Genomic DNA, 22,084 nt, shown 5'->3' on the forward strand with positions numbered 1-22,084 from the left:
TAAATTAAAAAATTGGCCAAATCTATGTCTTGGACTGAAGGATGGTGGTGGCTCCCTGGGGACCAGGGGCAGACACAGGAACAGGATCAGGCACGGGTCCAGGATGGCCAGGCAGGGCCCTGGGGACGGGCACGGGCCAAGGATGGGATGGGACGTCAATCTGTAGGTCAGCTCCCATGGCGGGGCAGGGCTGTGGCAGAGCTGGAGAACAGCCCCGCTGCAGCGTTGTGGGGCTAGCATGGACAGTCCTGGATTGCGCTGAAATGGGGTTCCACAAAGACTTGGAAATGTATCTATTTTTATATTTATGTATTTATGCACTACTAAATAAATGCAATGTTATTAGGAGTTAGGCTTATGTTGCAAACGTGGTGTCACCCACACCCTTTAAGATGTAGTTAGCAAAGCGCAAGGGACAGTTGCAAGAAAGAATAAGCACTTTGGCCTGGAAAAGTTGTTTTTCATGTAGACAGGTTTGCCCTTGGTCTGTAGGTTAGCAAATTGTCCGTTGGCCTGGTGCAGAAGCAGTAGACCGAGAGACGATTCACACAGGCATGAATGAGTAAGTTTTATGGATGTATAGGATGTAAAAACATCCTATTCTGAGGCTTTACCAAGACCTGTGAAAATACCGGCTTCATCCACTGAGCCCTACTTTCTTTCAGAATGAACATGGCGATCCTGGTGGTAACTGTGGTTCCAACCACTGAACCACATTCCTGCTGTCATGAATAGATGATGTCATTAATAGGACTGCCCCAGTCCCATCGCCAGGCAATAGACCACTGTGTTCAAGGCATCATCATCAATGCTTTTCTTCTCATATCGCCAGGTATATAACACCAAACCGATCTCTATTCTGAACTTGTAACCCAGGAGGTCCTAACGGCCTGCTGTGGTACCACAGAGAACACCTTGGTGAGCTCCTCCTCTTGTCACCAGATTGCTGCTGGGTTTTTAGACAGCCTGTGGTAGTCACTATTAAAAACTGACTGACGTTCTGCATCCTTAATCTTTCCCAGTATATCTCTTAGTAAAAATTATTCTATCCAGCTGGAGCGTTCTAGCTGCCTGATGTAAAGTTATCACCACATAACCCAAGATGACTAACACAGAGCGCACTTCATCACGGGTAGGGAAAATGAGCTTTTACTTTGCTGACAAAAATTTGAAGTCAGATTAAAAGCTGACACATCCTCTATTTTAGCGGTATGTATGAAACACTAAATATAGCAGCGCGCTCGGGTATTTGCTGATGCATGGTAATGTAGTCTGTAGCAGAACAGCGATGGGCTGGCAAAGAAGATGGTGCACTGCAGTAATATGATAAAATCCTCATGTGACCTTGGCCATTTCAGAAGTACTCCGTGGATAATTGTGTATCCTTGAATGATGTATTACAGAATTCAAATAGAGGCAGTTCTGGTCCCAGGGCTTTAAGGAATAGCCTGATCCTGCAATATTTGTCCAGGCATAATGCTAATTGACTTCAAGGAGAGGTCTCCATAGCTTAAGAAGCCAGAACTCTGTTATACAGCAGCTGTATTTGAACAACTGCCAACAAAGGGCCTGATTCTGGGAACTGAGAGGGAACTGCAACTCCATCTGGCCCTGGTTAGAAACTGCAGGCGCTTGATTCACCGCAAGATCAAACCCATGTACAGTAGTTCCCACTGACTACATATTTTTGTGTTTCCTTGGTCATATAACTTTTTTATGCTCATATTTATATTTTACCTTTGCTGCAGTCCCTGGGCAGGAGATACGGGTTGATCGCCACACTGTGAATAGGGAAATGGATGTGGCTCACTGAACCATAACCTGTTCTGGGATTTTCCTCTTGCTTGTGAGGAGATGGAGAAGGTGATCTCTTCCAGCCTTTCACTTGCCTAACAAGTGTGCAGGAGGTGGAGCGGAGGCTGTGGCCATGAGCTCCCTTGTCCCATCCTCTGCAGGGAAGAGCAGCAGCTGGGCGAGATGTTCTGCAGTCCCTCCCGAGACCTAGGTAGTACTCACGTCTCGTGCTGTCATTACTCCGGCTACGAGAGTTTACCCAAGATGAGAACCTGACCTTAAATAACTGGGGAAAAGAAAACATCCTCATCCAATGATCCTGTGCATTTACTAGAAAGCAGGGTGGGGTCACTTCGACATGTTTCCAACATGAAGTGGAGATGCTTACTTTGGACTGAAAAATGCTGTTTTCCTCAGCAGTGATGTAGTAAAGTAAACTAGTGAATAAACCCAGCTGTTAGGTGGCCTTGGTGTGTTAACTACTTAAGCTCTGTATTGCTCAAATTAGATGTAGGTAGGTTGTCCTTCAGTCAGCGCATCAGAGGGTCCTTTCATTTGGCTCCTCTTCCGACTTCTATGTGGTGCCAGTTTGGCTCCCAAAATTAGGCAGTGAGATTGCCTCTTCCTGCCTGTGTGTTCCCTTCATTATCAGAAATGATAGAACAAACCCCTTCTTTGTTCTTCTGAAGAGGCAAATCTTTGCTACTCAGCTCCTACTGTTGTATTGGAGCAGCTGAGGGCAAACTGCTCTCAAAAGCAAGAGGAAAATGAGAACCCTTACTATATATATCTCTTGGGATATTGCTGTTTCTAAAAAAAAATGACAAAACAGGTCTAGATTAAAACATATATGTTTAATAGTTTAGTATGTGAATTATAGACAAAAGCTTGATCTATTAAGGAATACTCTGATTTTTATACAAGAAACTTCTGAAACAATGAAGTAGTAATGTATAAAGACACTTTATACACATACTAATACTCAATGTCAGTCTAAATGTCCTCCTCCATTTACCTGCTCCGTAGTTCTTTCTGTCACTCTGATTTTCAGTCAACATTTTTAAAAAGAAAGAAAAATACTGAAAAGACTAGAGCTGGTAAATGTTAAAAATAGTATCTAGTCAATAATTGTACAAAATACAGGTGATTTCAGATGAAGGTATTATAAACGTTTTTCCCAATTCATTTTTGTTTACAGCTTGGACTCCTAAGGAGAGCTGAACACTAAACAGCTGATAGATGAGCTTGGGTTTGTAACGACTCTAGAGGCACGACAGGAACCTTGCTGTAAATGGTGATCTAATGCAAATTGATAAATTGCTCTAAAGTTTTGCCTCTGTTGGAATTAGGCGGTGTTGGTTTCCAGCAACTAATGTCAGACATGGAGCCATAGGATTATTGAGTCATTTTCTTCTATGACTGAACAAATCTCTGACAAAGGTTGTGGACAAACAGCCATATGCAGCTCCACTCCATCTGAGCAACCAACTTTCTTTAAACTGCCAAGAGTCATGGCAGAGGGCACATTTTGGCATGTAGGATTTATTCCAAAAGTAACAAATGCCTGGAAAATTTCCACTGAATAATAAAAAAATCTAGTATGCCTGTTTTCTATTTCGATTAGACCTTTCCCTCAGACCTGTCTGATAGCCACAATGCAAGCTATGTCCTTGTATTTTATTTCCTTGCCAAGGTAAAACTTCAAAAGTTTGAAGGTTAGACATCTTAAACTATGCAAGCAGCAAAATAAATCTTTAGTGGTTTATAATGCTAACTAAGCATTACAGCTCTGAGAGAGACGCACACATGGCAGGATGAGCTATATAGTAGGAGCCTTTTGTTTTCACAGAAGGCATTTCTAACGGGTAGCACTTCCAGCAATTTTAGTGTTCCCCATTAGAAAACATTTTCCTCGTGTAACAATTCTCTAGGTTCAGGTTTTGCTATTTAACTATTTAGGATCAATTCCTAAGGATTAACTTTTGAGGTTTTGTGCTGTTTTGGAGTGACATGTAGCTCCTCTCTGAAAGGCTCAGGACACGAGATAGATTCTGTGCCATTTCTTTGTTTGCAAGCCGGGCAGGCAAACACAGAGGAATGCTTCTGGCTGGAACATATGCTTAATGTAAGTTATTTGGGGCAATAAAGCTATTGAACAAAGCAGCCAACTTCTGACCTTTTGCAACACAGGACCTTTTGTGGGACCGTAGTCAGACCATGCCACTGTTTCGTGCTATAGAACAACCTGCCGTGGTTCAACCTCGGCTCAGAGGAGACGTCCACAGCACAAAAAGACACGGCGTCTGTGTAGCTGGGACTGGCCATGGTCAGCAACACCAGTTTCCACTTCCATGAGCGCCAGAGTGATGAAACCCTTCACTATTGCTCGTTTTAGGATTGAATGCAGGATCTCTAGGCGTGAGCCTCAACACCTTGCACTTGAGTAATGACCACATTAACTTGAAGGAAGTAATCACTGCATAAGCCTCTCCCTAAATATAATGGGACCACTAGAGGAGGACAAAGAGCCATGTAGTGTTAACGTCAACTACAGGGGCACCTTCCCCAGAAACAGGAGAGTTGCTTTAGCAAGCTTTTCAACTGAAAACCATCCAGTCTCTGCCCTTCCTGTTCTCTGTATTAGATTCCATCCAGGCCAGCAAGTTGCTATGACAGAAATGCACATAGTGATGCTCACATTTATTGAGTGCTCAGCACAAGGCAAAAGCAAATTAGTAATTTCCACCATGCTGTCAAGCCACAGCTGAAGTGCAGCAATAGGAGGAGGCTGGAGCTGCATACGAACACAAAATACATGCCAAAGCCATCCCGTGTATAATTCTGTTGCATATAATGGCATTCATCAGTTGTGATTTTGGCTCTACGTCTTTATGGAGGCAGAGCAATAAGAAAGGCAAGCTCAAGAAAACAGATGGCCAAAAAGTTGCATTTTATATGGGTATTATTAAGTGGATCTGAAATTGCTATCCCAGCCTTGGTGAAGTGTTGGCTTTTGAAATAGGGTCTGAGAGGGTAATGGCTTTAGGCTTTTATTTTAGATTGGTTTATATTAGGTACACACCTACCCTGGAATATTTCTTGGTTCCCAAAGACTCTGCTACATAATGCTAGCATGTATGTCAGGACAATTTGTTTTAATGCAAAAGGACAATTTTTTCCCTGGTGTAGTTCTTGTGAAAACTAATGGTTTTACATCAGAGTTGATTTAAGATGGTTTAAAATTAAGCAATACGATGAAATAGTCAAGAAGTTGCTCAGCACACTCTGTGCAAGGCATAGCTCTGCCTGATTGCCGTGCAGGTCTTCAGTATTAGCTGCAAATTTATGAATAGGAAGGAGAGACTGCGACATGTGCAATGTTTGGAATTTGGTTTGGATGACTTTTACATGGAAATGTAAAAGGAAATGCTGAATTTACTTTTAAGCAAAGTTGATTAAAAATTCATTTATTCCATGAACTACAGCTGATAATATTTTTTTAGTTACTTGAGCAGTTACAGTTGTCATTGTATATTGCTTAGTAGTAACTGCCATTTTCTGGAATTCTTAGCTTACCAGGAGTGTAAGTATTTCTCCTGACTTTAAATTCAGTCCTCATTGCAATATATGATTACATATGACATGTAATTAAAGCTAAGATAGCACTGGCTAGTGAGAAAAGCTTGCTTTTAAAAGTCAGAAAAACACCCATCTGTAAGTATCACTGAAGTTATTAGATTGGTTGAATGGTTTTCAAGTCCATAATTATCAATTTATTTTAAAATTGCCTTAGTTCTGAGAAGTAAACTGATTCTAGCATAGAATCTTGCAAGTTTATCCTGCAGAATATTAAGGATTCCTCCTTTGTAGAACCTAATTCTGTGCCAACTGCAGTCACTTGTAACTCGGTAGGGGTAGGATTAGTCTCTTAATGATGCGTAGAAAATTATATATCTGTAGAGAAAATTATTTGTAACTGTAAAGAAAAAAAATACCTTCCACTTTTCACAGCATTTCAGAATCAAACAAATCCTCTAAGTAGTTGAGGAAATGGGAAGCTCGGGAACATTATATTTCATAAAATGGATATAGTTCTTTTAGGAAAGTCTTAAAACTACAACTTAATTGAATTGCTAATTAAGTCATTTATTATTGTTTGTACTGAGGTAGTGACACTGGGCCTCAGGCCCAGAGTAATGTCCTTTTGAGCACCATACAGGCAGAATGGGAGTCCTTCCCTCACAAATCTTACAGCCCCGTATTTTCATTGATGTTCTTCATACAAAAAGGTGACTGTTAAAACATTTACATGTTTCTAATTCATCATATTTTTCAAGAGCTTATTTTCATGAATGTTGGTGCGTGAACTGGTTGGTGCCCAGGTTATGGTCCCGAAGCTGCTCTTTGCTATGCCCTTTGTCCGTGCAGAGCTCTGCACCAGGAGGAGCTTATGGAGAGCCTCTGTGTCTGCTCGTGCATGCCAGGGCACGTGTCCGAGCATTGTCTCAGGCAGCAGCGGGTCAAGACTTCCCAAAATAGAAAAATCAGAGAATGAGTGGGTAAGGCCACCCAGGTGTTGGTGGTCCGCTCCTGCCAAAGACAGAAGGATCTGGGGAGCAGAAATAGGAGGGAGAGATTCAGAGAACTGTTTCAACTGTGCCTGCTTCCCAGAGCAGTGGAGGGGGAATATGGAAGGGAATAAGCTGACTGGTCTTCCTTACCATCTTTCCCAGCAGTAGTTGCCTTGCTATCCGTGCCAGGCCTCCATCAAGAAAAGCCGCTAATTTGGATTTCCGGGGTCTTTTAGTAGACAAAGCAGGCACAAAGCCATAGCTACTCTGGCATCATTAGCAGACTGCTGATGTTGGCATCTGTTTGTTTTATAAATATAGTACGTGAAGTTATCCCTGCTTTTCACACTCTTTCTTTTCTTGTCTGCTCACCAACACATTGTCGAAATCTTCAATTTACAGCTCTGTGGACTTTCATTTGGTAACAAAAATGTAAGGTGAGTTTCCAAAGTTAAAGTAAACTTCTCCAGCTATATATTTTCACATATATATAAGACAGACAGAACTGATGCAGGACACTCAATGGCTGGATGACGTATTGGAGAATTCAAAATATTCAGTAACTTAATTTAAAGTACACCTTTTCATTTGTTGCTTTTGTTGCTGTGCTCCTCTTCCCCGTAGCCTTGGAATTTTTTTAAGCATAACAACCCTATAGGGATGATATCCAGAGTAGGAAGTTACACATAGGTAAATAACTGAGCATATACAGAAATATGTGAGAGTGCCTCTAACTTGCTGTGATGTGTATATGGAACATTGATGTAAGAATAGTATATTGTGCTTCCTTAGGTCTTGGCAGACCCTGTGTCTTATGATCACTAGCGAGGAAATACCTTTAATCTTCAAGTGTTCATTTGCAATGAGTACACTTTATTCTTACACAACGCAGTTTGGATGGGCACACAGAATTCCTTTCCAGTTGTTTTGTTCCCTTGGGTTTGATCCTTCTTTTACCAAAGTCTGTGGCAAAGTGTCCTTGACAATGTCAACAGAGGCCAAGTGGAGTGATGAAGTACTGGAGTTCTGTTGCGTGGGGCTGCTGGGTTGTCAAGTATGCATCGCTGTCCTGTGGAAACCACAGAGCCACCTCTGTCTACAGCATTAGGCTTATTTCATCATTATCCGTTTAGATGTTACAGAAAAGCAGCTCCTGTTTTTTGGCAGGAACCACTCCCCCACACCCACTTTAGACTCTTTTCTTCTCTTTGCCTCCTCTCCTGTGAGCAAAAACTTTGTCAAGAAAGCACATTTGTTTGGGCCAGGAACAGAGACAGCCGATACTCAGCTAGTTATTTTGATTGCCTGGCTGGTAGGGGTTGGGGGAACAGATAATGTCGAGATTTCCTCTGCATTCCAGATCTGTTTTCCTCCTACGGTTAGCAGGCAGTGAGTGTGACTTTTCCCACTCAGCTTTTCCCACAGTCAGTAAGACTTATCTGACAACGGAGTTAGTGTCAACTGTCCAAAACTAACTAGGAGATATCTTCCTTTCACCACTCCTGGGCTGTTGCTGCTTATCAATGTCACTCTCCAGCTTAAATGACTGGTTAATTTACAGACATACTGAGACAAATTCACTTCTGTTGCAGCTCCATGGAGTTTAGTGGAGTTAGACTGGGAATGAGTTTGGAGTTTGGCCGTAGGTGTCTGAAAAGCACAAGTGGTAGGAATGTGATACTAACAGAAGCAAGAGCAATACGACAGTCAAAACGAAAAAAGAAGCCCTGAGCTTTGGCAGGATTCCCATTTCAGAGTTCTGGAGTGCAATCCAACAAGGTGTTCATGTTTTACAGCTCGTGCTGCAAGAGAAAAGATGTTCTTCAACAGCAGAACAATTCCAGTGTCTCCACATCAAAAGGTAGCCCATGTTAAAAAATAATAAAAGAAGAAATAAGTCATAGGATTTCAGAACACAAATTCTGTTGAGAATTTGTGCCTTTAAATCTATTAGAGACTTTAAAAGAGACTAGAGTGAAACTGAAACATACTCAACCTGAGATTTTCAAATGAGTCTACAATGGTTAAATACTGAAATCCTATTAAAATTCCACAGAAACAGGAATCTTGAGATGGAATTGATACCTCCAACTTTACCTACAGTCTAATATGCCTTTCTAAGCACCTCTTCTATCAATGGGTGAAGAGTAATTTTCAGAGTGCAACATCATCTTCTGCTGGATCGAGTCCTCCTCCACAGGTCTGCTTCTGGGCAGCTGTTTTGGGGTGGAATGAATCACCCTCTGGGGGATAAATCCCTCTCCCTCCCAGCTTCCCAACTCCCCCAGTTCTCTTTTAACCATGGGTGCCTAAAATTCAAGGAACGTGAACCTTACACCTACTGCTTTTGAGATTTTATTAGCATTTCTGATTCACAGGTTAAATTAAAAGAAATGAAGTGTAAAGCGAAGCATTTTAAAGTTATGTTTAACTGAGTTAAGTCAGTTGATCTGGACTAGTAGTGCAAACAGCCAACAGTGCATCCAGAGCACTTTGTACATTACTCTTGCACACTTCTCTACACCACGCACATATCCTACCTACTGTTTTTGTCCCTTATAGTCTTCTGGACTCCACTATCTCTGTTCATTTTCTCTCCATTTCCTTCTTTGCAAAATCCAGTTTTAATTTTACTCCTTACCATTTCCTTTCGCTATTCAGTTTCCTCTTAAAGGCACTGCAACTTTACAGTCCAGTTACTCTTCTGCTTGTCATGCCTTACAGTGGTCTTCCCTCCTTCCTTCTCTTCCTTCTGCCTCTCCTGTTATTTCCAGCCCATTCCTCTATGTTCTCCAGAGCTTCTTAGTCCTCTTTAGTTGTCAGTGAAGTGGGCAAATGGCTCTGCAAGCTCTCTAAAGCCAGGCATAATACTCCCTCTCTACCCTTGCAATCAAAATGATTTCTTCCTTTTCCTTCTGCTGGTTAATGGACCTATCATGATCTATCACATGATCATGACATCACCATGGGACGTGGGTCATGTCTCCTTGACTGGCTAAGCATTAGACAACTTTCTGGGTAGTAAGAAGCAAGGTGTAAAAACTGAACTTCCAGATTCCTGTTTATGTCTTTAAATAAATCATCTGATTTTCAGGAAGGATTTCAGAAGTGGCTGATGAATGGTAACCACTTCTAAAAATCAGACAGTGACTTACAGTGTAAGACCCAGGGACACAGTTTTTTAAATCATTATTTTTTTGTGCCTAGGCAGAGTATTTCCAGACTTAATCCCTGGATGCCAGTGCATTCTGGAGTCCTCTTTGCAAATAACAGATGAAGAACCGTCAGAAATAGAGTTCAAAGTGGAAGTGTTGGAATACACTCATCGGGTCCAGCTGTCCAAGGCAGCTAGAATGATACCCATATTTAAACATGAAAAGAAGTCATTGTGGGCAGCAAAAATAATCACAGCTTCCCATATTAATTATCATACATGTTTCTGAAAAAAACAAAGCAAACTATAATACACCCAGATGAGAATACAGATGTAGGATCCAGTATGGCTCTGTAAAAGAAAAGAGAAACAGCTTTTGCACAGGAAAACAGGAAGAGATAAAACTTATCTAGGCTTTCCAAACTAATATTGCAGAGATCTTCAAAACAGAGAGGAAATAACGTGAGAAATCAGTGTGGGAAGGAAATTTTGGTCATAGAACATAAACTTTATAAAAGATCCAAAGGCACCCAAATTAAACTTGTCAGTTTTCGGAAAGAAGAGAGGCTAAGAATAGGTTGCCACAAAGATTTTTACTAGGACAAGTATCTTTTAAAGCTTCATTATCTTGACAAGTGAGTGAACAGATGGCAAAATCTGTAGCAAACTCAAGATTTCCTAGGGTACTAAAGATTAGAGAGATTTCTGAGGGCCAAATTTCAAATCACCAAAGCGAGGTGATTTGACAGCCTCAAAGCAGATGGGATTTCAATTTACCTAAGTGTGAGGTAATGCTGAGGAATGATCTGAAGCGGTCACTGACACTGCATACTTAATGAAGTGTGTTACCAGTTCGGAAAAATACCTAGGCAACATTATGGACAGCTTAATTAAAACAGCTCAGTCAAAACAGCTGTTCAATTTGCAGCACTAGTCGTGAAAGCAAATAAAATGCTAATTTATATGAACCATAAAGAACAGCATTGCTATTATTATAATGTCATCATATAAATTCAGGAACTATATCACAGTGACATCCGGCATTGTCGACATCACAAAACTGTCTACAAAAAGTAACATTCAGAGAAGTCAGTGAAGGATGATATGCAGGGAAGATACAACCATTTTACTTAACTAATGAAAAATGTCACGGCACTAAATTCCTACTCACCTTTAAGTCCTAGAGATATCCAATGAACGTAAGACACAGAACATGTAGCACCCTCATGTGCTGGAACCTGTTGCCCCCATTAATGAGGAGCATTAAATCAGCAAGAAACTGAGGGCTTTATGCTCACATATTCTTAAGAAGCATGACGGGAGTGAGCAGGGAAAGGGAAGAACCCACACTGAATGAAATTTTTCAGTGAAGCGTATGGGAATTTTTACAGTTACTTCAGCAAGTCAAAAAATCTCACCATTAATGTGAGATTGTCACTAGTGTTTGGTCAAAATTGTGGGTTTTTTTTTAAAGAATTATTAGAGCAGTTCTTGTAGGAAGGGAGGCCATCCCTGGTGATTATTGAGAAGACCTTAAGTTTCATCAATTCTGAATTAAAAGGGTAATTTATACCTGTACAAAGTAGAGTAAGAGCCTACTTTTACTTTCTAGTAGTACACGCAACTCACTTTGCATTTATCCTGCCCAGCTATAAAAGATGAGCTATAGCACAGGAAGGAGGAGGATAAATCCAAATCTATTTAAGTTCTAAAGGACGATAATGTTTTCCAGATGAAACTGTATTCCTTATGACTTGACTGACAGCAGTGGACTAGTTTAGATCACTGCAAAACCATTTAGCAACATTTCAGAAGAGAAATTGGGAATAGCCCCCAATTTGAGGCATAAGAAGTCTAGTTTTTGGGTTTCAGATTTACACTTTTTTCCCCTTTAGCAGTGACATTCACTAAAATATTTTTAAGGCCTGGGCTCTGAAACTATGGATCGGATAATTTTGATCAAATTAACATCAAGGATTACTTAATATAAATATTCTCTGTCAGGTAAATTAACTGATTGTCTGTCTCAAAAACTAACACTGTAAGAACCTGCTGAGTTATAATCCCTTTATCACCTCCTCTCTAAGCAATTTGCACGGAGGTTTGTAATGTAAATGATTCAAAAAATTTCCCTGAAATGTAGACTACTGAGCAGATTTATGTTGGCACAAAATGATGAAAAGCTGTTGAAGTGAGTCTGCGTGACAGTAGTGTAAGTAAACAATATGACCAACACTTGTATCTGCAACACCATAAAGGTGTTCTGATATCATCCAGAGGAACTAATTCCACTAGAAACCCTTCCAACACTGAAAACGAACTTTGGAACCTGCAGTACGTACAAGCAAAATAGTAACTTTTTCTCGCCTTCTTGAACAGTCCTGAATGCATATCTCCTTCATTTGCATGGCACTAAATTGATGTTGAGGGGAATTGGGTATGTGGAGTCTCAAAAAAGTGTATATTAATGGTAGGAGGGGGAGTCTGGCCAGCTAGAATATAGTGCTCCAAGGCGGAGGTGAAGCCTGCTTTGTTCTTTCTGGAATCAACTTTTCAAGTAATACTAAATAAAAAAGATGGCCCTTTCTGGAAAGCAAGTGGTGGCATTATCAGTAGAGAGCAGTGGCTGTGACCTCTGTCATCATTCTGGTCACATCGCTGTACACAGCAGCTGGTGACGGGGAAACACCTCCTCAAGCTCTCTCTGCCTTTGGTATGCTGGGCCAGCTACAGAGCAGTCCCGGCTACTGCCTTTCTTGGTAATTAAGTTGTTGCTTCCAATCCCAAAAGAGGAAAGAAAAATATCTTAATATTTTCTAGCTTTCTCCCATGTTGTTTGATGTTATTATTTACATAATAGTAATTTAATGTCACTATTAAAATTCAGTTCTGTGAAAAGCAAATGGGTGCATAACATAGGTTTTTTTGCCTCCTGCATGCAGAAGTTGGAGTCTATTTGGAAGACCACAAAAAGTTATGCTTTGCATGGTGGACTATTTCATTTCTCACAGTGGGATTCTTTTATAAGGACTATGATTATACAGCAGCACATCAGTGCTCTCGTAAAGTCTGCTGCCTACTGTGCAGTGACACCTTATAGCTCACCTCGCTGTGCATATACGTCGTGTCATCCACATAAAAATATAACGTAGCTTTCTCTCCAAGATACTGAATCTTGAATGAATTTATGTCATTATGTGAACCTCCTCAACCTACATGCAAAAGGCAGGAAGAGTGTAAGCAAAACTGAGGTGAAGAAGCTACAAATTTGGTGTCACAAGTATTTTTTAGACTTGCAATTCACAGCTATGCTTTAGCCTACCTGATTATGTGAAGCCATTACTGAAGCAATATTGGACTTCTTTTGGTAACTTTTTTTTTCTCCAAAGCTTTCTTGTAATGGTTTCAAGGGCAGTACTACAGGCCTGTTCGTGTTTCAACCAAAAAAAGTAAAACTCTCAGTGGCTCACAGTAAACTGTTCTCTGTACAGCTCTAAGAACTGAAACTGCAGTTGTTACTGCTGATTTGTTAATATAACACAGACATCGACATTTCCTGGTTACTGTAAACACTAAAATGCTTTTGGAGTTAATGGAATACAGGTGCTGCCTGACACTACCAAAATGTTCTCACAGAAACAGAGACATTTTTGGATGGAAAGAGCTGCAGATCCACCTAGTCCAGCCCCTTCTTCACAGCATGAATATCCTGCTTCTCAGTGGGAATACCCAGATACGTTAAATGTCATGAAACAAGCATTCTTCCTAAGCTTAAGCTCCTTTATACTAGCAGGAATGGCCGTACCACTTAGCCTGCTGGAACAGAGAGTTCTGTAATGCCAGAGCTGGGTGATGGAGGGGGCTTAGGCAGGCTCTGAGCCGGCTGGGAAACCTTCCCAACGGGGCTGTGGGAAATGGGGCTTACCATCGAATCGCCACCAGCCTTCACTTCGAGTGAGACCCAGACACAGTACTGCCAGCAGCCGATCGGCCCTTCTTAACTGTGGAAGCAAGAAGAAATGTAAAATCAGTCTTAATGGTTCGAGATCCTGCAGAACTGTTTTAAGTTAACAGGGGTTGACTTGGGCCTCAGCCAAATTTTGATGCTGGTCATTATAATCTGCCTACCTGAAATTCTATCCCCTATTGCAACTGGCCACAACATTCTTTATTTCCTGTCCAAAAACACTAGTAGCATTGCATTTCAATTCTATTAAATGTATATATATATTAAAAATCTGTTAAATAAGTTAAAATAGTAGCTGTGTGACCAGTAATGAAGGAAGCTGTGTAAAAATCCATAGCTTGCAATATATTGGTACTTGGCAATATGCTCCCGTCAGTCAGTAGCCCGATTACTAGGAAAGTGTGTGCTCATGAGTATTTGTGTATCTGAAGAAAGTTTGTACTCTTATAAGTAAATTGGTTTTGGGAACAATTCCTTTGCATTGTTGTTAGAACCTCTTGTCAAGATTGATCATGTTTTCCTGTGTAATCCAGAAGAGTTATAAAAAAAAGAACAAGCTCCCAGGTCTCTGAACCAATATCCAGATACGGTGTGTGCTAAATTGCCACTGACTGCTGCAAGGCTTTTTTACACAAATTTTCCAATTATTTCTACTGTGATGGTAATAACAGTTGGAAGTTTGGAAAAAAAATAATAACCTTGGTTTAGACAAGGTCCCAATACGATATTAAGGAAATGAGCACTTTGAGAGCAAAGAAAGATGTAGTTTAGAATAACACATTTTTGTCAAGCAACTAAAAAGGAGGGGAAGAATCAGACACCAGAAGCTGGAATGAGAAGAACAGGGGCAATATTCTGTGCTGAGACATTTCTTGTTTCAACATAGCTGCTCAATTTTTCAAGGGCATTAATCATCTCAAAATTTCAAGTTCTGCTCCAGTGAAAAGCCACTGTATCTACACACATAAAATGTATTCCACTTTCCCAGTTGCTCAATCATTGAAGAATTGGCTATTTCTACAGTGACCGGCTTTTTCCCAGCCCAGGCTTTCATATCTGCAACATACTATATTTTAAAGATGTCCACAGAGTGTCTTATGAAAGGAAGTGAAAGTTTATTGGCACTTGGTTTGTTTTGTCCAATCTTCTCCTCTGCTATCTGAGAAATGTGCAAGGGCTTTTGTGGCTGCAATTCTTCAGAATTTCAGCTTAAGTATCAGCTTAATTGTCTACTGTTTAGTGAAAGTGCTCTGTTTACTCAGACAGTAATCCATCCAATGATCATTTGTGCCACAGTTACCTCCCTGTCCCCTTTTTCACCATTCTCACAGAACAGAGCATCCTCCTACCTGTCACGCAGGCCCTTCACCTGGAGTTCGTCATTCTCCTGTGACAACTCAGGCTGAGTTAAGGACACAAGATTGGAGAAGTAGGAGGGTTATTAAAAAATAATCTGCAAGAGCTAGATACAACTAGAATGTGAGATGGAGAGAAAAGTCCAAGGTAAGGCTGGCCAGAATGTGAAAATCCTGCTCCATGGTAAAACCAGGAAAATGGTAGTTATTTTCCAGAAAAACTGTAATTTTCTTTAATTTTTATTCTGTAAGAAATTATTTTTTTTGTCAGAAGGAGTTTTCCAGGTGAAAATTCATGGTTGGAAAAACTTTCATCCCATGTTTACCATCTCATCTTTGTTCTCACTTACTTTGCCTTGATAAACACAATTTGGTCAACTTCAGTGCATCCCAAATGCAAATATACTCTGGGAGTTCTCTGCTGTCACTATTCATTGCAGCTCATCCTGCCTTTATGTTGCATCGAGCGGAGGCTACTTGCCTTAAGGCTGAAGGCCCTTCCCTTCCCTATCTATCATCTGTTTAATATTAAAAGCTTGATTCCCACAGTCTGTCTGTACAGGATGCCAGCTTTTGTTGTCTACTGTGTTTTCTATGTGCCTACTATGAGTTTGCAAATACACATTTGCATGCTTTCTCTAAAAATGCCCCTTATCCTTGGGACTTGGTCCTCTGAATAGATATTGACCTCCTTGGAGACCCTCTTGCTAACTTGCTTTGCATCGGTGCCTCCAAAAACTAATTCTGGTGTGCTAACACGAGTAGTTACGCCGCTGGCCAGTATTGTTTTATTGTTCTCTGGTCCTCCACCCTTCCTACCCCAATTAGCTCTTCTCTCCACTGGTGTCTTGTTTTATATTTAGCTTGTAATATCCTGAGGGCAAAGACTGTACTTTTGCCCCATCCAGTTTCTGGTTCTAAGTGTTTTGATAATACAGTTTATTATTAATAATAATAATAAAGTACCATCATCTGTCCTGTGGATGGAAGAAAAGCTTCATTCCCCCCCATCCCCTCCATGCCAGTTTTAGCAAAGGAGAGGGAGCACAGTCAAACAGCAGATAGTTTGTAGTCTGGATCTGAGCATACTTAGAGCCTTTTCACAGTGAATACTGCAAGAAGGCCTGTTTATTTCAGCATTAATCACTGTGAACAAAAGTGAAAGAATTTGGCCCCGACTAATGAAAGCCAGCAGCGCTCTGCTGTTGGCAAAGTGCAGAGCGATCCTTTCCCAGAGCTTCAGGAAGCTGAAATGGAGAAGGATGAACAGATAGGTGCCAATCTCTTGATAAACGTCGAAAGAGTGAAGCTGCTTTATAATTGATCCTCGTTAAAGCTACCTTAAAATTATGTTAATTTGCATATGTAAATAACAAGCAGGAGGGAGTGCCAGGGAACAGGCTGGAACATTTTGTCCTCGTTCACAATGATTCTTATTTTTCTCTATCCAAAACGTTTGTTTGTTTACTTAGATGTCAAAGAGGACACCTACTCATATGCCCTTGGTGTTTTTCACATAACTTCAGCCACAGAATTAGTATGCAATTCACTGCAGTCTGCTGTTAGGAAAACAAGCCATGGAAAACCTCAAATCTTTTCTTCCCTTCCAGTGGTAACCCAGACTTACAACATCACACTCAGGACGTTTAGCCTGTGACAGAAAACAAATTCCAGAGCTCTAGGACCCCCAAAGATCATTGCCAAAGTTATAAATATTACTGGATGTATTTACAAATAGGCTGGCTGAGCTACTATTTGAAGCTAGAAAAGCACAGCCGCACTGTATAATACACTTCAAGGAGCTTCTTTAATTTACAGTCAGTTCCTGAAGAATTAGATGTATTATAAAGTCTGGTATTGCACTGATTAGCATCAGTGATCCTGTAGTAGTACTAATTGATTTCCTCTTTTGCTTTATTATTGCTTTTTAAGAGATATAAGCGTAAGGAGCTTGTGCCCGCTAAACAGCACACAGTAACCAAGGACGCACTCTTCCCACATTTTCCTCTGCAAGACGCACCCTGTTTTGTTCTTCTACAAGCAGACAAATATTGTGAAGTGGTTAAACTAACAAAAAATCCTGGCTCACCATAATTAAGGTCTGGAGGGGGAAAAAAAAGGAAAGAAGTTGTACTTTTATCATAGTCTTTCAGTAGTTTACAAATGGCAAACCAAGATGTAGTCATTTTTCTCATTCCTTAGGCCTGATTCTGTTCTTACCAGATGCAGGGGAGCTTTTACGGTGACTTTATTAGGACTAGATCGGTCTGCATAATGGAATCTGTAACAAATTAAAAACACACTGCTAATTAGAGGCCAGATTATTATGTAGTATCAATTAACTTGGCGATTAATTACCATGGTGATTGGGAGGCACTATAAATTGCTAAATATATAATTAGAACATGAGGCTTCTGTGCCACAGTGGCATCAGAGCACGGGTGTAATTAGCTTAGATTTTCCCCCAACATTTTACATGCTTGCAAGATTTTAAGACAGACAAAATACCACTGTCATTCCTGCCAATATTCTGTTATCAATGAGAAAAGACAAATATCATACATAGTTCAGCTTCTTTTAAGGCAACTGGGAACATCCTCCTTTCATTTTATCATATACAGTGGTTTTGTTGCAGTTACTCTAAAGAGAACCGTTTTGGTATGACTAGTATCAATCAGGAAAACTGCTGTTTCTGTGGAAAATGCGCTTTCCTTGTCTTTCTCCCAGAAATGTTATCCATCCTTGTTCAGGATGTCAACATGTTTCAAGCTGTAGACAAGAGCACTGATCAGTTGGCTGCTTATGCACTTAACCAACAGATGAAAATGCGTGGAGGGAGACCAGAACTTTACCGTTTGGTCATGCTTTCTGACATCCTAAAAGGAAGTGAAACATCTTTGACCTGTGAATGATCCCTAACACATACCTTTCTTCAAGCAGGTTGTGGAGAACAGCTCTTATTGTAACTGCTACTACTAGGTGTAATACATCAAAAATACCTGTGTTGGTAACTCGACTCCTGAAGAGCTGACTATGATTAAAGACATAAAATAGGAACGGGCCGGTTGCTGCATGAGGTATTTTCTCATTACTCAGTAACACTGTTTCTTTGGGGAGAAAAGTACAGTATCTGATCTTGCTGCTGGATTTAGTTTTCCACAGTGAAGTACGTGAAATTAGTAAGATTTTTGTCAGTGCCTGCCACAGAGTTTAATCTAGGCTTGCCAGTTCAGTTCTGCTGCTGATTATGAAATCTAGCTGTATCACTGGAGTTCATCTTAGCAACCTGTGGTGAGATAACACGGTATTCGCAATTGCTAGTATCTCATTGCTAATTATCTGCTTTCAGTAAACCTGGAAGTCTAGGGACATTTTTGATAAAGTAACCTCTTCAAAAATGGTGCAGAAGGGAAGAGAACATCTTTTGTTGTACTGCTACATTCTGGCCATCATAGAAAGCAACTGAAGAAAGGGAGATCTATCTTCCAGACAGGCTGGACACGGTAAGAGGGAGCATTCAAGTGTGGCTGCCAGAAAAGCACTGAGGAAGGTTACAGCATTAGCTGAGACTGGTATTTGTGGGTAACGACACAGCAGTATGACACAAACCCTTCAAAACTGATTTTATGATTTCACCTTTAGACTGTGTGTCACTGCTGATCTTTATAGGGCAGCAGAGTACAATGTCAGAAGTGAATTTCTTGTCTCTACCTGGTTCGTAGCGGACAGGAGCCCATGGCAAAAAACAGGCATCGTAGGTTTTGTGTACCGGTAATGGCTGCGTTGGTAGGGAATTAAATAAAGTGAGGCAGAGGTCAGTGGCAGATTTACGGGGCAGAGGAGCTGATTGTAGGAGCTGTAATCCTCTCTTCTCCCATTACCATCAGCAGGTGTTTGCTCTGGATCATGGGATGTGGGCGTATTTACTTAATTATGCTGTCCCCTTTCCAGATCTTGGATGCGTCCGTCCCTGGAAAGGCATCCCTTTTCTTGTAAGAGTTTGTCCAGTCATTTGGAGGACACCGTGGGTGGAACTGCAGGAGGAGGAGTGACATACAACATCTTCACAAGTTCTCGGCAAGCATATCGTCTCTGCTTCATCAGATATAGTAGAGTAGTTTAAGGTGAACCTTTTAAGAACAGGGACAACAGAAAACAAATTCACATCAGGGAGTAAGCAGAAGGCATTATTAAAATTGAGTGGTGACACGGATTATGTCTGTGTGTTTGCTTTTAGCTTCCATGGGTATTGCTGGCATTGCAGCTACGGTTTTAATTTAAACAAGATGGGGATATCGATAATGTTTAACATGACTGCTTTACCAGGGTATTCAGCTGTTTCGGTGAATGGCACTCACTTTCAGGAAGATCAGCCTCTTCATTGCACATTGCGAGTACTCTGCAAAAAGAGTAAGCAATAAGTAATGGTTTGTGACTAAATGAAATGAAGCCCCTGTTGTTCTTCTCAGCTATGGGACACTCTGCTGCCAGCTGTGCTGGGAACCATCCCCTCCACCGGTGGCCAGGGTAGGGAAGGGGCCACTCTTACAACTGTATTTCCCAGATTGCAGAGGAAGCAGAGACCCAAAATTGGTTTCCTAAATGGAATAAGGGCCCCGATGCTCCTCTCTGGGTTGTCCAGGGATCGAAGACTCAAGATTCCTTTTAGTCTGCAAATGTGTGCAAAAAGGGGCTGCCAAGGTTTAGTTTTGAAAGCTTTTAGGAGTGTAAGCACTTGTTAGAGGTGATGCTGCAGGGGGGTAGAAGGGATGAAGCGGGGAGAGGCAGGTGGGAGGAACACAGAAAAAGAGGGAAAGAGATGGGAGAGGCCATGTTGCGAGGACTGTGGCTCCAGCTCAAGTCGAGAGTTGATAAAACCTCGGAAAAAAAACCCCGAACAACTTTCTTTTGGCAAAAGTCGTGGCGTGGGTTAAGCACCTATTACAGCTTGCAGAGAAAAAAGAAAAGGCCACCCGCTGCCACCCAGGTTTTGTGTCACCTCGGTGCCGGTGGCCTCTCCCGGGCGCGGCGGCCGCTGGCTCCTGGTCCGAGGGACCACCGAGCCCGGCAGGCGCTACTGGGCCCGGGCGAGCTGAGGCGGGCGGCGGCGAGTGGGAGCCCGCGGCCGGGCGCTGACAGCGGGGGCGGCCGGGGGGTGCTCGGCCGGACGGTTCCCACATGAAGGGTCCCAGGCACGGAATTTAGGAGCGGGGCCCGGGGCTGCCGTTGGCGCTTGAGCCCGCGGGGCGCGGGGTCCCGGCCGGGCCGGAGGGCGGGGGCGGCCATTTCCCTCAGGGGCGACCCCCGGGCCGCAGGCGGGGCAGGAGCCGGGGCCAGACCCCGGGGCACCTTCCCCGCCCCGGCGGGGGGCTGAGGCGCGGGGGAGGGAAGGAGGGAGGAGGGCGGCGAGGCGCCGGGGCGCTAAGGGAGGCTGGCGGCGACGCTGCTGCCCCGGGGGCCGGGGCGGGCGGCGCTCAGGTGAAGGGTCCCGCCCGCCCGGAGCGGCGGTGAGGCGGGCTGCGGCGCGGCCCCGCCGGCCCCATGTGGCCACCGCAGCCGCCGCCCGTACCCGGCGAGGGGAGCCGCCGGCGGCGCTGAGGAGCGGGGCTGCCCGGGGCGGCATGAGGAGCCGCCGAGGATGAGCAGCCAGCGCCGCCCGGCCAAGGCACAGCTCCGGAGGTCTCTGAGCGAGCAGCTGCGGGACTCCACCGCCAAAGCCTGGGACTTACTGTGGAGGAATGTCCGGGAGCGGCGGCTCGCAGGTCAGTCCCGCCGCGCCGCCCGAGGGGGGACACCCCGGGGGTCCCCGCTCCGAGGGGACGCCCTGGGGCGGGGAGGGGGGGGGGGGCACGACGACACCCGCCCTGCTGCCGCGACGGAGCGCGGAGACCTCGGGGCATCGTGTCGGGGTCTGCCGGCAGGGATGCCGGTGGCGGTGGCCGGGCAGGTCGGGCTGCAGGGAGGAGGCGGGGTGCAAGCACCCCTCCAGCACCTGCCCGGTCCCTGGTGGGCACGGTGGGGATGGTGCCACAAGCCGTCGGGCTCGGGTCTGAAGCTGGAGGTCGCCCCACGTCGGAGGCACCTTCTGAGCATCTCAGAAATGAAGAGGGTTGACTTTGCCCCCGGGAAGCGGGCTCACCTGCTGGTCTGATCAGTTTTCTAAGTCACTTGCAGGGCCAGGTGGGTTCCTCGTAGGGTTTGCGTGTGCGGAGCGCTGCAACTCCCAAAGAAGAATGGTTTGTTTGATTTCAGGGGCTTTTATAGCTTTAGCTCACCTAACTGCTCTGGAAAACCAGGCTCCTGCAGTCTCACCAACCCCAGGTGGAGACCAGAAGGACACAGAGCTCCAGTAGGTCGGGTCACATTTAGAGCACTGCTGTCGCAGCAGCACATTCGCTGTACGCGTGCAAAAATACCGCTAGTTTGTATCTGTAAAATACTTCATGAATTAAAAGATCTAGACGGTACAGGCAAGTGCAAGGTAAAATTATACTGGAAAACAATACATCAAGATTCATGAGCAGAATCATGTATAACGAAGGCTAATTTGTAAAGATGGATTCCTCTGCCACATCCTACAGCATTGTTAGGAGTTTGGTGACCTTGCCTAGGGCACTGTGACATACTGGTATTGTATAATACAGAGGTAAATAGTGTATGAGATAGGTGTCTAAATTGTGTCTACAGCGCATTAGTTCTTATGTACACACAATTAAAATAACAGAAAAAAATTGCATGGTAATTTTTTGAAAAATGAATCTCGAGTGGGTAGCTTCAATAATGAATTGCTAATTTTGTAGTGTTATGGTTACCCAAAATATTAATCTGTCTTTACATGTAATGTACTTATTCCTATATTAATAGCAGATGCCAGGAGACATTAAGCAGGGATACTGTTGGCTATTTTTTTCTTTTTTGGTCAAAGACAACTATTGCTTGATTGAGCAAAGGACCTGGGCAGGCTGCCATGAAGCTGTAGCCAACTTCTTAAAGCAACTGGGTATTAAAATTGATGGAGTCGGACTTTTTATTTAAGGTGGATAGAATACTAATGTCCTGGGTTTATTCACTGCCATAATTTAAGTGCTATTCATAATATGCTGGTGAGACACTGATACACACGCCCTTTAATTAAATGAATTATCTGACAGCATAACAAAATGTGTACAAGTAACATCTGTTGATTCCAGAGATGTTCTCTTGTTCAGATGCTTTTATGTCTCTGGGATTTTTGTCCTTGTTT

General features: G+C 42.9%; 1 protein-coding gene and 1 long non-coding RNA gene across 9 annotated transcripts in view; one reads left to right on the forward strand and one right to left on the reverse strand.

Annotated features, from left to right (window-relative positions):
• Positions 1–22,084, forward strand: part of STARD13 (StAR related lipid transfer domain containing 13) — a 308,854-nt gene that overhangs the window by 141,819 nt on the left and 144,951 nt on the right. Inside the window, exon 1 of one of the 7 annotated variants that reach the window (XM_074567798.1) lies at positions 20,350–20,603. The exons of the other annotated variants lie outside the window; for them this stretch is intronic. Within the exon in view, the coding sequence (XP_074423899.1) occupies positions 20,480–20,603 (124 nt within the window). The 5' untranslated portion in view covers positions 20,350–20,479. Of the gene's footprint in view, positions 1–20,349; positions 20,604–22,084 lie in introns of those variants that run through there. 7 annotated transcript variants of the gene reach the window in all.
• LOC141735210 (uncharacterized) lies at positions 8,706–21,197 on the reverse strand. 2 transcript variants are annotated; one of them, XR_012584670.1, is made up of 5 exons: positions 20,981–21,197; positions 19,200–19,240; positions 18,553–18,971; positions 13,445–13,520; positions 8,706–9,870 (listed from the first exon to the last, which is right to left on the reverse strand). It is a non-coding gene; the product is annotated as an uncharacterized LOC141735210 (long non-coding RNA). The 2 variants fall into 2 exon arrangements; XR_012584671.1 differs by having other exon boundaries at positions 19,165–19,240.

Source organism: Larus michahellis, chromosome 1 (genome assembly GCF_964199755.1).
Source record: "Larus michahellis chromosome 1, bLarMic1.1, whole genome shotgun sequence".
Taxonomy (NCBI): domain Eukaryota; kingdom Metazoa; phylum Chordata; class Aves; order Charadriiformes; family Laridae; genus Larus; species Larus michahellis.